We start from the raw sequence: 14,737 nt of genomic DNA, 5'->3' as shown, positions 1-14,737 counted from the left end.
CTGCTGCTGCCTGTAATATGGGCAGTATGTGAGGCTGTTGTACTTCAGATAGTTTATTGTTGAGTTAGTGACCTAACTCAACAAGTGGGAGGAGATTGATTTGTCCAAAGCCACACAAATTATTTCAGAGAGTTGAGGCTGTGTTGTATAGAAATAAAATTGTGTCACGTTATGTGGGTGCATTGCTGAAACTTGTAAACAACCTGATATGTCTGCAGCACCATCTTCTGCAGCTGATTTGGGATAGCTATGAGGCAGTCTTCTGACTTCTGCGAAGTTTAGGAAGAATGAATTATTGAGAGCCTAAACTCTTCATACCAGTTCAGTGCTGAATAATAATGAGTTCAGAATGAAATTCATTAGGTAATTGTAGTGGAATTAACCATCTGTTACCAAAATGAGAAAATTGTTCATTGCAAGTTCTATACCCACTATTGAAAAGATTCAGATTTGTTTTGCAATTAGTCATGCAGTAGAACATATTTTTATTTTGAGAAAATGGGTACATTGTCTGTGAGAGAATTGGCAATCAAATCTACTTCAAGAACAATTTTAATAATAATTCCCGAGCAATATCCGCTGGTCAAAGTGCTAGACTGCAAAGCTCTCTCACTATAAGACTTTACAGCTTATAAATTAGGTCTATATGAACAGATGTGAAGTTGCAGATAGGCATAACAAAAAGACTGTCACAAATAAACTTTCGGTCAGCAATGCATGCATGGCTGCAGTCTCTGGCAACTGAAGCCACACTGTATAGAGACTGCAGTCACGCGACGCGTGCGTGTGTGTGTGTGTGTGTGTGTGTGTGTGTGTGTGTGTGTGTGTGTTCGTTCGTTCGTTCGTTCGTTCGTTCAGAATCTCTGCTATATGGTGGGTAGCAACTTTCCATAATATTGTTACTTTCTATCCAGGATTTTCCATTGTTTGAACAGATGTGAAGAGCAATAATGCTTAATTTCCTTCATAGTAGGGTCACCTCTATAACATCATTTTAGAGTAAATTTCTTGTAGAACGGCATGATAATTAGACTGTGATATAATTGGATAGATAAAAAAATCTAAAACCTATAAAAGTTAAGGAAATTGACTGTCACTAACAGTCACTCTTTCCTTCTCATACTGTGCGGTAAGTCTCCCCTGACCAGGGATTCTGAGTGATTTTTCCAACTCTCCCCTTTTCCTATACCTCCCAGGCCTTTTCCATCATTCCTCTTTTTCCCACTTCCACCCTTCTGCCAGGAGGAGCTGCTGGCTCTGAAATCTTGCACATGTATTTTCTCCTCCCACTGCTTGGCAAGTAGATTTTTCATCTTACTTTACTTTACTTTATATGTGGCAAGGGCGTTATCGACCATACGCCTGCTCTATGAGCCTCTTCCACTTCTGCCTGTCTAATGCGCTGTTTGTCCAGTTGCTGTTTATCCTAGTTGTGTCCTCCCGAATGTTATCCCGCCATCTGATTCTGGGTCTCCCTCTTCCTCTCGCTCCATCTATTGTTCTGCTGAATGCCATTCAAGATAGTCTATTCTCTGTCGTTCCTGCTATATGGCCTGCCCAATTCAACCTTCTCCTCTTGAGCACTTCGATGATGTTATGGTGCTTGTACAGCCCTCTTAATTCTACATTTCTTCTTATTCCCCATTCCATGTTATTTTTGTCGTATACAGGTCCGAAAATTTTCGTTAGTACTTTTCTTTCGAATATTAACAGTTTTTCTTCATCTTTCTTTCTAAATATTAATGTTTACATCCATATAACATCACAGGTATAATGGTCGATTGATATAAGCGGATTTTGAAGTTACTGCTAAGTGATCTTTTCCTTAGAATTTTGATGAAACTAAAAAGTGTCTTGTTTGCTGTTGATAAACGGGCATCTATTTCTATATAAGTTCTGTTGTTATTGCTAAAAAGACTTCCTAGGTACTTGAAGTAGTCAACAGTCTTGAAATTGACTCCATCTACAGTCAGGACGTGCATCTTTTCTGGTTTTCTTACTTATGGGCAGGTATTCTGTCTTTTCTTCATTAACATGTAATCCTGTTTTCTTAACAATTTTGTAGTAATTTTGCATCATTCTTATTCATTCCCTTTTGGGACTACTTATTAGTGCTACATCATCTGCATAGGCAAGTCTTGTAATGTTCACATCCTGTAGCTGGATCCCTTGTGGACTGGTTTTAGAAAATTCTCTATCAATCTTCTCTAGGACAAGGTTAAAGAAGTGCCATCCCCTTGTCTCAGTCCAGTCCAGTCCAGTGTACACCTTAAAATCTTCAGTTTCTCCTACAGTGTGTTAACTGTAAGACGGCAGAGTTGTGAGGGGAGTGCGGGGAGAGGAAGCATTGGCTGGTGAGGGGAGAGGAGCTGTTGGGGGAGCAAGCCTACCAGTTGCAGTGCTGGCACTACAAATTGCGTGTCATGCTTACACGAAAGCAGACGAAAGGCTTGGAAGTAAAACTCGCTTTAAATGTTGTTGGTAAACAAAACTGAAATCGTCATATACATTAAAATCTATATATATAAAAATGAATGAATGTATGTATGTATGTTTGTCTACTATGCGCTCACAAACCATTTGGAAATGTACTGTAATATGAATGTGTTTTGAAATAATACAGTAACCAGTGGTGTTTCCATACAAAGCAATACGGTAGCAAGGAAAAATGAAATAAATGGAAACTCACCTTTTCTTGCCAGGCGTTTGTGGTGATACGCCAGGATGATTCTTGGAAAACTGTTTGAATCTTCCAATGCCACGCATGCTTTGTCCTGTGTATGTAGCAGCTCTCACTGAAGATTTGTAAATGGGGTGAAGCAATTTTTTCTGCTCCCATTCCCTTTCGCAGCATTCAATCACACGCAATATAATTTTGCGAGCATCGCTACGTAATACTGGTTTCCTTCTAACCGTAGGCCTACCGGTAGGGGTTGGTGGCGACTCCCGAGATGGGCCAGCAACTGCCTCTTCACTCATTTTGATAATGTTTAGCACAACTGCACAACAAAAACACGCAAAACAGTACAGCGCAAAACAACAACGAAGCAGACGACAATGGCTACCTTGTACAACAGTCAGCTACGTAATGCTGGCAGCAGTCGAAACTGCGTGCCTACCAAAGCCTCCCGACGTTTACTGACTTCTACCAATTCAGGACTAGGGAGAGGTCTACCATCTGAAAGTTTACACACTGTACTGGTGTCTTTATGCGACACAAAGTTTCATCTACACCCATTTTAACTAATCCGATTAATTTTGATGGTATTTTAAATTCCTTCATTATATTTAGCAGTGTCTGTCGGTGTATGCTATCAAAGGCTTTTTTTAAATCTACAAATAATATGTGGACATTCTAACAACCCTACCACAACATAGATCAATATTTATTAATGATTGTGGTGTTGCTCACGCTGCTAAATACTGCATTTTCGGGCAACAACAAAGTTATTATGTGGCAGGTGTCATTAGAGCACAGTTAATAAAGTCATTTCATGTAATAATGAATAAACTAGGCACTCATCTTTTCGTGTTTCCCACGTTGGTCTCATTGTAAAATCGTGGCTCAATCGTCGAAAATCTAGGTGGTGGTGATTCCAAGCTCGGATGCAGAGAGGCCTAGGTTTTATTCTGCTATATTCAAAAGTTTTATAGATGTGTTTCACAAACCATTCTTGAAGTTACACTTTTGCAGGACAATGGTGATGTAAAAAAAGTAATCAGCACTCTGAATTTAAGTTACACTTCTTTTTTATTACTTTTGCTGCAATATCACGTAACACACAAAACATCACTTCACAATACAAAACATACTTGAAAACATCTTCCTCATTGTTAAAGTTCACATTTTATAAGCTGACTACAATATGCGTCTTTTCAACATGACGCCCAGCACTTGACCTTCTCCAGATCCGACTCTCTAACAACTAATAATCGCTTACGCGCCCAAAAATCAGAGTTACAAGTACGTCAAAGATCATAGTGACAAAAGAAAGAATACACATAAGAATAATATTGCAACATAAACATATCGATGTATCAAAGCACCTCTACATTAATGAAATCAAATCTGAATGTTGTCTCAGAAACATGTTAACTACTTTACAGAAACACAGTAGAATATTGCTGGTATCGAGAGGTTGAGTTGAGGTGCCGTAATGGTTACGTAATTCAAGTACCATTACAACATTTACATTGAATTCCCACGCCTTCTCAGTTACTTGTCTTAGGGTGAATAAGCGATCTAATGTGGATCTGTTTCCGCAGAAACCGCTTTGGTAGTCCCCAATCAGTTCTTCTGTTATTGGTATCAGCCTGTTTAATAGGCAGCTCGATAAGATTTTGTAGGTGACATCCAGTAAGGCAATTCCTCTGTAGTTATCACAAACTAGTGGATCATTGTTCTTAAATATGGGGTACACAATTGCAGTTTTCCAATCTGCAGGCATGGTTTCGGTCTCCCAAATTGTTTCTATTAACGCTTGTATTTCTAATTCCAGTTGTGGACCTCCATTCTTTAATAACTCAGCGTATATCTTGTTCTCGCTACAAGCCTTGTTATTCTTTAATTTCTTTATTGCTTGCTGTATTTCATTTACTGATGGGGTAGTAACTGTATCAACTGTATCAGGTTCTTTCGATTTAAAGTAAGAGTGTGGGTCATTGCAGTTGAGAAGTTGTGAAAAGTATGTCTTCCATCTGTTCTGTATGTCACTTTTGTTGGTCAGTATTTTCCCATACTGGTCCGTTATAAACTGTTCCCTTTTATTGAATTTACCAAAGGATTTTTTTTGTATTTTGATACATCTGCCTTGTCCTGTGATGTTGGAAATCATCCTCTGCTTCTCTGATCATATTGTTATAGTATTCCCTTTTCTCTTGTCTTAGGGTTCTTTGTGTTTCTTGGCGGAGTTTATAGTATCTTTCCTTCAATGTCATATTGTCCCTTTCTTTAATCCATGCATTCCTCGTATTTCTTCTTTCCAGCACTTTTTCTTGACACTGGGTGTTAAACCAAATTAGGTCATTTTCTTTCACCTATGATTTTGGAAGCTGCTTCTTGAATACAGCCCTTCAGGTGTCTCCATCTGCTTTCGACATCCTGTGGTTCTGCATTGGTCAGTCTCGGTTTTGTTAGATTGCTTTTAATTTCTTTTGTAAAATTTTCTTTTATATCTACTTTTGCCAGGTTTCCTATGTTATATCTTGTAATGTCTTCTCTATTTCTATTTACTTTCCTTTTTAGTTTCACTTTCATTTTTGATATTATTAACATGTGGTCTGTGTCACAATCCACTCCCCTAAAGGGTCTCGCATCTTTAATACTGTTTTGGAATCGTTCCTGGATAGCTACAGGACCTATTTGGTTGACTACCTTTCCATCTGGTGATATCCATGTTCCTAAATGAATGCGCTTATGTTGAAATTTTGTACTGCTTATCATGAGACCATTTGTCATTGCAAAGTTTATAAGTTGAACTCCATTCTCTGAACTTTCCTTGTGTAAGCTAAAATTGCCAATGGTTGGCTTGTAGATTTCTTCCTTTCCTACTTTGGCATTAAAATCTCCTAACATTATTTTCACCTTGTGCGTACTTTATAAGCTGTACGTTTGTTCCAGTTGGCTCTAGAATTCCTCCTGCGTGTTGTTGTCATTTTCTGTGGGTGCATGTACATTTAGAAATCTAATGTCTAACCACTGTGTCTGAATAGTTATGTATGATATACGGTTATTAACATGTTTGAACTCCCTCACTGAGTCATCTGTTGATTTATGAATGTAGAAACCGCTTCCAGATTCATGGCGCTGACCGCAGTCTCCATACATTATTTTCCCGTCTGCTATTTTCAGTGAACCTGTTCCCTGCCATCTTACTTCTTGGAGAGCTACCAGTTGCGCTCCATATTTTCTTAATTCGTTTGCTAGTATTTGGGCTGTTCCAGGACGATACAGGCTTCTAATATTCCATGATCCAAAAGAGAAATCCTTGTAGCTGTGCCAGTTTTTGTTCCAGTAAATCCTGTCCTGTTTCTGAGGCTGGTGTAGAGTATCATGACATCTACCCAATTATATTTTCAAAAACTACGCTACTAGCCATTAAAATTGCTACACCACGAAGATGACGTGCTACAGACGCGAAATTTAACCGACAGGAAGAAGATGCTGTGATATGCAAATGATTAGCTTTTCAGAGCATTCACGCAAGGTTGGCGCCGGTGGCGACACCTACAACGTGCTGACATGAGGGAAGTTTCTAACCGATTTCTCATACACAACCAGCAGTTGACCGGTGTTGCCTGGTGAAACGTTGTTGTGATGCCTTGTGTAAGGAGGATAAATGCATACTATCATGTTTCCGCCTTTGATAAAGGTCGGATTGTAGTCTATCGCGATTGCGGTTTATCGTATAGCGCCATTGCTGCTCACGTTGGTAGAGATCCAATGACTGTTAGCAGAATATGGAATCGGTGGGTTCAGGAGGGTAATACAGAACGCCGTGCTGGATCCCAACGGCCTCGTATCACTAGCAGTCGAGATGACACGCACCTTATCTGCATGGCTGTAACGGATCGTGCAGCCATGTCTCGATCCGTGAGTCAACAGATGGGGATGTTTGCAAGACAACACCATCTGCACGAACAGTTCGTCGATGTTTGCAGCACCATGGACTATCTGCTCGGAGATCATGGCTGCGGTTACCTTTGACGCTGCATCACAGACAGGAGCGCCTGCGATGGTGTACTCAACGACAAATCTGGGTGCACGAATGGCAAAACCTCATTTTTTTTTCAGATGAATCCAGGTTCTGTTTACAGCATCATGATGGTCACATCCGTGTTTGGCGACATTGCGATGAACGCACATTGGAAGCGTGTATTCGTCATCGCCACACTGGCGTATCACCCGGCGTGATGGTATGGAGTGCCATTGGTTACATGTCTTGGTCACCTCTTGTTCGCATTGACAGCACTTTGAACAGTGGACGTTACATTTCAGATGTGTTACGACCCGTGACTCTACCCTTCATTCGATCCCTGCGAAACCCTACATTTCATCAGGATAATGCACGACCGCATGTTGCAGTTCCAGTAAGGGCCTTTCTGGACACAGAAAATGTTCGACTGCTGCCCTGGCCAGCACATTCTCCTGATCTCTCACCAACTGAAAACGTCTGCTCAGTGGCGGCCAAGCAACTGGATCGTCACAATACGCCAGTCACCTCTCTTGGTGAACTGTAGTATAGTGTTGAAGCTGCATTGGCAGCTGTACCTGTACACGCCATCCAAGCTCTTGTTTGACTCAATGCCCAGGCATATCAAGGCCGCTATTACGGCCAGAGGTGGCTGTTGTGGGTACTGATTTCTCAGGATCTATGCACCCAAATTGCGTGAAAATGTAATCACATGTCAGTTCTAGTATAATATATTTGTCCAGTGAATACCCGTTTATCATCTGCATTTCTTCTTGGTGTAGCAGTTTTAATGGCCAGTGGTGTATTTTATTTGATATGATACTTGCTATAGCCTGAATGTGCCGGTCTTTTTATGACAGGCTGTGGTGGTCAGTTGTTTATATATGTAAGTAAGTACATCAGTCATTCGTTCTTTAATAACCAATGACAATAGAAGATTCAAGATCAGACACATGAACTACGTTACTGGAAGTCCAGCCACTTTATTCATGAGCCAAGTCTGAGTGCACTGTATGTCATTAGATTCCATGGGAAACTGAAGAAGTCAGTAGGCATACAGTAACTTCACTGTGGACTACTTCAGCACCAGGGCAGGATACCAGCTACTTCAGCACCAGGCCAGGATACCAGGATATTGAAGTGATTACGCTATAATAATAACAATTTTAAACCAGTGAAGTTGAAGTAAACATATTACATTTCTCAGATCAGTGCATACTCTTTGGTACTAGCTTAGACAGTCTGGCTAAAGAACGAACATGCTGCTGTCAAGGATAGACTCCAGACTCTGTGATGAACATAGACTGTGTCAACTAGCATTTGTCAAGGAGATTGGCATTAGTACCTGACAAATGGATATTTTTCACTGCAAAAAATTTTCCAGTGATGGTATAAAAGTTACAAGGTGTCCATTTCAAACCTGAATATATGCACAATTTATTTCACTATGGCCATATGTTCAAAAAAGGTTCGAATGGCTCTGAGCACTATGGGACTTTGCATCTTAGGTCATCAGTCCCCTAGAACTTAGAACTACTTAAACCTAACTAACCTAAGGACATCACACACATCCATGCCCTAGGCAGGATTCGAACCTGCGACCGTAGCAGTCCCGCGGTTCCGGACTGAAGCGCCTAGAACCGCATGGCCACCGCGGTATGGCCATATGTATGTGGCAGTATGGGGCTGGATCTTTTTCTTTAAACTAGCAATGCCTCACATGATAGACAGTCCACTTGATGCTGTCCAGCATATTCATATTGTGAGGGTTTAATCTGTGTTTAATCTGTTTCCTGCAAAGAGAATTGTGAAAGAAGAAAAGTAGAAGAGTTAGGAAATATTCACCCAGAAACTAGAGCAGGATCGCAAAGGGAACCAAAAACTGCTATATGGGTTATTGAAAAGTAAAAGATCTAATAGATAAGACATAAAAGCGATTGAAACAGAGGATGGGGGTATTATCAGGGACATGGAAGGTATCAGAGAAGAGATGAAGACTTATTTTGAAGTCTTACTGAATGGGGAAGGTGCACAAGAAAGTGACACCGAAGTCATTGAATTAGAGGAAGAGCAGGATCCAATCTCTTGGTTAGAAACTAAGAATTCCCTGGAACAGATAAAAAGTGGGGAGGCAGCTGGAGTAGATCAGCTGACAGCGGATGTGATTAAAGCTGCAGGAATCCATGAAATATAATGGTTACACCGGGTGTTGGGGGTGATATGGAAAGAAAACAAAGTGCCAGATGAATGGAAAAAAGGAATTATAATACCATTGATCAAGAAAGGTAGTAGAAAGAAATGCACCGACTACCGAGGAATCACACTGCCTTAAGTTAATGGAAAAGGTCATAGAAAAAAGACTGCGGAAAATTCTAGAACACCAATTAGAGGAACAATAGCACAAGTTCAGAAGTAATAGGGGAACAATATATCTCGTTTTCTCCCTCCATCAGTTAATGGAGAAATATTGGGGAAAAAGGAAAGGACTTGATAGTAGTATTCGTGGATTTGGAAAATGCATATGACAGTGTACCAAGGGATAAAATGTGGGAATGATTGAGAAAACATAATGTTCCTGATTCATTAATTAAAAAAGTCCAAATGCTGTACGATGGTTGTGAGAGCAGTGTACAAGTAGGAGGTGGAAGATCAAAATGGTTTAAGATATAGAAGTGCTCAGCTAAGCAGTTCGCTCTCCCCTTTACTCTTCATTACACTTATGGACACAATCATGAAAGAAATCAAGCAAGAAGAAAATGAATACCTCAACACTTTTGTTTTTGCTGATGAAATCGCCATTTGGGGAGAGACGGAAATGGAGGTTCAGAGGAGACTAGATTACTGGAACACAAAATTTAAAAAAGTTCAAGTTAACTGTAAGAGGAAACAAGACAGTGGGAATGAAGATGAGCAAGATGCCCACACCTTGTCACATCATACTGGAGTGTGAAAAGCTTCAATTATCTGAATAGCATCATATCATGCAATAGAAGTTCTAAACTAGTGGTCTTAAACTGAATAACAAAAGGATCTAGCTTCTTCCACTAAGTACAAAATCTAGTCTGGGACAAGGAAGTCCATCAAAGGGCCAAACAGATCATGTATAAAACTTATCTCCTGCTAATCATGATGTATAGTCTAGAGGCCTGTGTCATAAATAAGAGAGGAGAGAGTCAAATACAAGCATGTGAAATGAAGTTCCTTAGGTCAGCGTTACAAAAAACTAGGAGAGACAGAGTCAGGAATGATAGTGTAAGGAGAGATCTGCAGGTGACGTTGACTACAGAGGAGAGAATGAATGCTTTGAGATAAGTGGTTCGGTCATGTGAAGCGAATGCACCCAACTCGAATTCCATGCCAGTATTTGGAGATGGAGGTACCAGGAAGAAGACTGATTGGATGGCCTAGAAAGAGATGGACAGACCAGGTTAAGGAAGATCTCAAGAGGAGAGGAGTAACATGATATGTAGTGGAGAGGGAAAAGCTATACCAAGACAGAAACCAATGGAGGCATATCATTCAAAAAGTTCCTAACTGGCTGGCTGGAAGGAAATGCTGCTGCTGCTGATGATGATGATGAATCTGTTTCCTGCAGACCACATTCCACTGCACATGTTAATGACTGTACATGGATGGTTTGCAGAACAGAACAACAATATTCTTATCTGGTGGCCTCTTCCAGCACCAGGTGTGGGTCACATTGAAAATGTGTGGGTAGACTATGTAACAAAACTGGCCTGATCATGAACCTTAGATGACATTTGGATCTCAGCCATCTGGTGATGAGATGGCATATAGTGGCAATTATTGCACACATCTTAGACCCCTTCTATACAGAATACAGATATTCATTGAAATCAGTGGAAGTTTAGTAGTGTAGAAACCATATGCTCTGGTTTTTCCAGGGCTCAAACCTCCCTAATAAGAACTGTTATAGATTTACTCTGTTAATTTGTACAAAGGTTAAAACAAAAGTCATTAAGGTGGGGGGGAGGGGGAGGTTGTTCAAACCACATGTGGCAACAGGCAGCTGCATCCGAACCATTTGACAATCCCTCCGAAGTATTCACACATTATATGAGTTTCACTTATATCAGTCATTTCTTACCACTATTCTATCTTGGACTATGCCTAGGCACAGTATGCACCTTTACCAAGGCCGTTCTTACCACTATTTTGTCTTGGCGTCCACCTCGCCTCAGTTATTGCTGTTTCCAGGTCATTAATTGCAGTTGCAGGCATGTTTTTGTGCTGTCAAGTGTATGTATTTTAGAAGTCGCCAGTTTAGTGTGTAATATGATTGTAACAAAATTTTATTTCTGGTTCCAGGATGAAAATTCTTTCCTAAGATATGTTAATGATACAAATCGATCCATATATGCCTTTGAGCTGTTGTTGCCGCCATGTAGTCAACTTGTTAGTACAGCAATTGAAAAGGATGAAACCGATAAGGTGAGACCTTTTTCTACAACCCTTCGTACACCTACTTTTTAACAAAGCATCAATCCAAAATAATGATTAATTGCAGTAAAATCATATTAAACAAATTGTCAGTCAGGAATAATTAATTGTAATGATACTGTTAAATAATACTTCTGTTGTAGTACCTATAAGATTTATTCAGAATCGAAAGTTCATTTAACGACATTTATGACATTGAAGCTTCATTTCCCTTGTTCAAAAATTCCCTCCTGTGTCGTTCCACTCAACCCCCACTAACACCAACATCATCCTTAAATTCCTGGTGATACCTTCAGCTGGAACTCTTGTAAGGTACGCATAATGTTCGGGGAACTGCATCTCTGTAAAGGTATGGTTTGTTTTATATTTCATTTACTGAATGGCCTGAGATTCATCTGCTAGTAGTTTTTACAACACATGAATTCACTTGTGTTGAAAGGTGTACGTTAAGAATGGACATTTGTAGATGTGATGATGTTGGAAAATGAAATGAAATATTAGAATTTTTGTTTTACACTCAGTCGTTGGGTAATGCTAGGGATGTTGATAAAATGTCGATGCTTTGATATTTTTTCAAAAAAATATCGATACATATCGGTGATATTTTTTTTTCATCGATACATCAGTATATCAATATTGAAATGGCAATATGATATTTTTACTTTATTTTATATTATATTATGTATAGTATATTTGAAGTTGTTCTTTTGAAATTGTAATAGAACATAATTTTACTTTCATTGTGTGAAGGAGTCTTACTACTTTTTGAGTTTTCATCACGTCCAGTCTTTTTCTTTGACTGTGTGAAGCAAGTATAGATGGCACAAAGTAGTAGTCCAATTGCACTGAGGTGGCAGTGTGAATGGAATAACAAGATATCCTATGTGAAGGACTAGCACATCATTTGCGTTAAAAAAACATTTTTAATGCAACTTATGTGCTATTTCTTCATATCGGCATTGTTCAAAAACAATTGCTGAAACTGATGAACAAAAATCTAAATGACAAGATTACTCTTTTTAGTGGTCAGAGACGTGTGAGGGGGAAATGCTGGCATAATCGGCACTTGATGCTACCAACAGAAACTGCAACTTTTAACTTCACCGTGCAATTTTGACACTACAACTTATAGGTAACTGGTGTTTGCAGAAATGAAAAAGCAGGGAAGTTGACATGAAATGTTAAAGACAAATCAGTTATGTGGCAAAACCGAATGATGGGTCCATCTGATACCTTTTGTTGGACCACTTACCTCCAGTTACCATTGTTAGCAAAGTAGTTATCACCAAGCATGAATGTGCGTTGTTTTCCTTTCAATTCGTGCTGAAAAGGGGATAAGCAGGCTGCTAGCTTGTTGATGTACAGAATATCTAAAAAAAAGTGTCAGTATATTTACAATGTGCAACAAATATTTTTGTGGCTGGTATGTCGATATTTTTTCTGTTGATATATCGAAAAAAAATTTCGATATATCGGGAAGCCAATAATGATATTTTTTTAGATATCAATGTATCCGATTCCTGATATTTTTAAAAACATCAACAGTCCTAGTTAACACATTAGGTTTTGAAGGTCGCATAATGAAGAAGAGCATTCAAGAATGTGGCAATAGTCATGCGTGGAACTTCCAGAGAATACTATAAGTTGCCTTTATACTGGCAGATAAAATTTGTATGCTATGGACACTAGTGTTAACCATAAATTACGTGAGCTATCAAGTCGGCAGAAGACATCAGTTTTTTTTTTTTTTTTTTTTTTACACTACCATATACCATACCCAGAAGAATTACTTGCTGTTCTGACCTTACGATTTTTGTGATTTGATTGACAGTTGATTTAGCAAAAGGGATGTCTGCCGGGTGAGTATGCAAACCTGCCTTTGTAAAGCTAATGGATCTGTCTTTGATTGTTTTTTATCCATGTTCCCTGTTAGCGTCCGTCCCGTCTCCACGCCTGAGTTGTTGGCGTGTGTGGCTGCTATGTGGAAGATGCAGTCTAAATTCCAAATATTGCCAGGGAGGCCTGGAATGAGGTCCACTCAGCCTCATCACACCAGTTGAGGAGTTATGTGAACGAGAAGCAGTGTGTTAAGGTCTTGGTAGCCGACAACGGTCAAGAGAGTTGTGTGCTGGCCACATACCCCTCCATAATGCATCCAAATGACGACACGTGGCACAGGATCACACACTGTCTCGTTGGCATCTTCTTGTCTTCTGTGTAGATCGTGGAGTTTACTTTTAGTTTCCTGCTGTAATTAGAAAGACTTCATTGAATTTAGAGTCCAGCATTTGGCTCTAATATTCCTTTTCCATAGTTCCTGAATATAATATTTTTACTGCATAGTGGTTGGATTTTGCTGTACATCTTGTAGTGCATCTTTTTCTTGATTAGAGCTGTACTTTGATTAAAGTAAGTTAGTCATTGGCATTTCAGCATGTTGAGTGTGTGATGTTACCTACTTGCAAATCGTTATTTTGCTCTCGACGTATCATTGAAGAAAATTTGTTGAACTGCTGTAAAACTGGTGTTGCAGGAAATATCTCAATAATGTACACAAGCAACTTTTAATAGAGTGGTTTTTTCCTCATTTATTGTCATTAGACACAGGACGATGATCAGCTCCAGTTCTCATAAAAACTGCTTTTATGCAGGTAGGTACGTCATCAATACGGTAATGACAGAATATTTATTGTACCCAGTCGCATTCAAATTCCAGCACAGCTGTCACATTACAATAGTGGCTTCAGTTTATGTAACCGATCACTGCACTAAATTTCCTGATAGATGACATAAATAAACTAATATTCATAATGTTGACACAATATGCGACTGGAATCAAAGTTGCTCTTGTGTTGATTCAAAGAGAGTAGAAGACACTGCATGATATTAACACATTACAGGAGTCACACGCATACATACGAGTATATCATACCAGTACATAATAGAGAAGGGCAGTCTTTCATGGAGATGTTAATAGTGCACAGATAGAAAGCAGACTTGCTATGTAGACTGTAATACAGTAATGGTTAGCTGCCAACTTCCACCGAAAATTAAAAATTGTGAAAATTATCCTCAGATTTCTGTAGGCTCATTTCATGGATCTTAAATGTATGAGTGTCAGACACAGACTATCGATCTTGGGATGGACGAAGCCTTATAAATACTGGTGTATGAACCTTTTAGCATTTCAGCAACTTCATAATGAAACTCTCTGGAAGATTAAAACTGTTTGGCAGACTGAGACCCGAATTCGGTACCTTTGCCTTTCATGGGCAAGTGCTCTACCGACTGAGCTACTAAAGCACAACTCATGACCCGTCCACACAGCTTCAGTTCTGCCATTACCTCGTCTGCTAGATTACAGTTTACTAACTGGACTGTGTTATATGTTTCCACAATAATTTGATTTAAATAATAAAAGATTAGTTAACAAAGTAAAAGAAAGACAGAATTAATTATTTATTTGCTTGAACCCACTTTTGGTATACACAAATACATTTAGAGTACTTAAATAAAATTAATTGTTCTCAAAGTCCAGAAATAAATGTGAATATAAAATCTTCTCTTTACATCAAAATAATTTG

General features: G+C 39.2%; 1 protein-coding gene across 5 annotated transcripts in view; it reads left to right on the top strand.

Annotated features, from left to right (window-relative positions):
- Window positions 1–14,737, top strand: part of LOC126416192 (uncharacterized) — a 206,723-nt gene that overhangs the window by 115,863 nt on the left and 76,123 nt on the right. For all 5 annotated transcript variants that reach the window (XM_050083777.1, XM_050083779.1, XM_050083778.1 and 2 more), the window contains one exon: window positions 11,022–11,144. In XM_050083777.1, coding sequence (XP_049939734.1) covers window positions 11,022–11,144 — 123 coding nt within the window. The remainder of the gene's footprint in view (window positions 1–11,021; window positions 11,145–14,737) is intronic.

This window comes from Schistocerca serialis, chromosome 8, assembly GCF_023864345.2.
Source record: "Schistocerca serialis cubense isolate TAMUIC-IGC-003099 chromosome 8, iqSchSeri2.2, whole genome shotgun sequence".
In the NCBI taxonomy this organism is placed as follows: Eukaryota; Metazoa; Arthropoda; class Insecta; order Orthoptera; family Acrididae; genus Schistocerca; species Schistocerca serialis.
The sequence above is the reverse complement of the archived record's forward strand: the minus strand, read 5'-3'. Positions and strand labels throughout refer to the sequence as shown.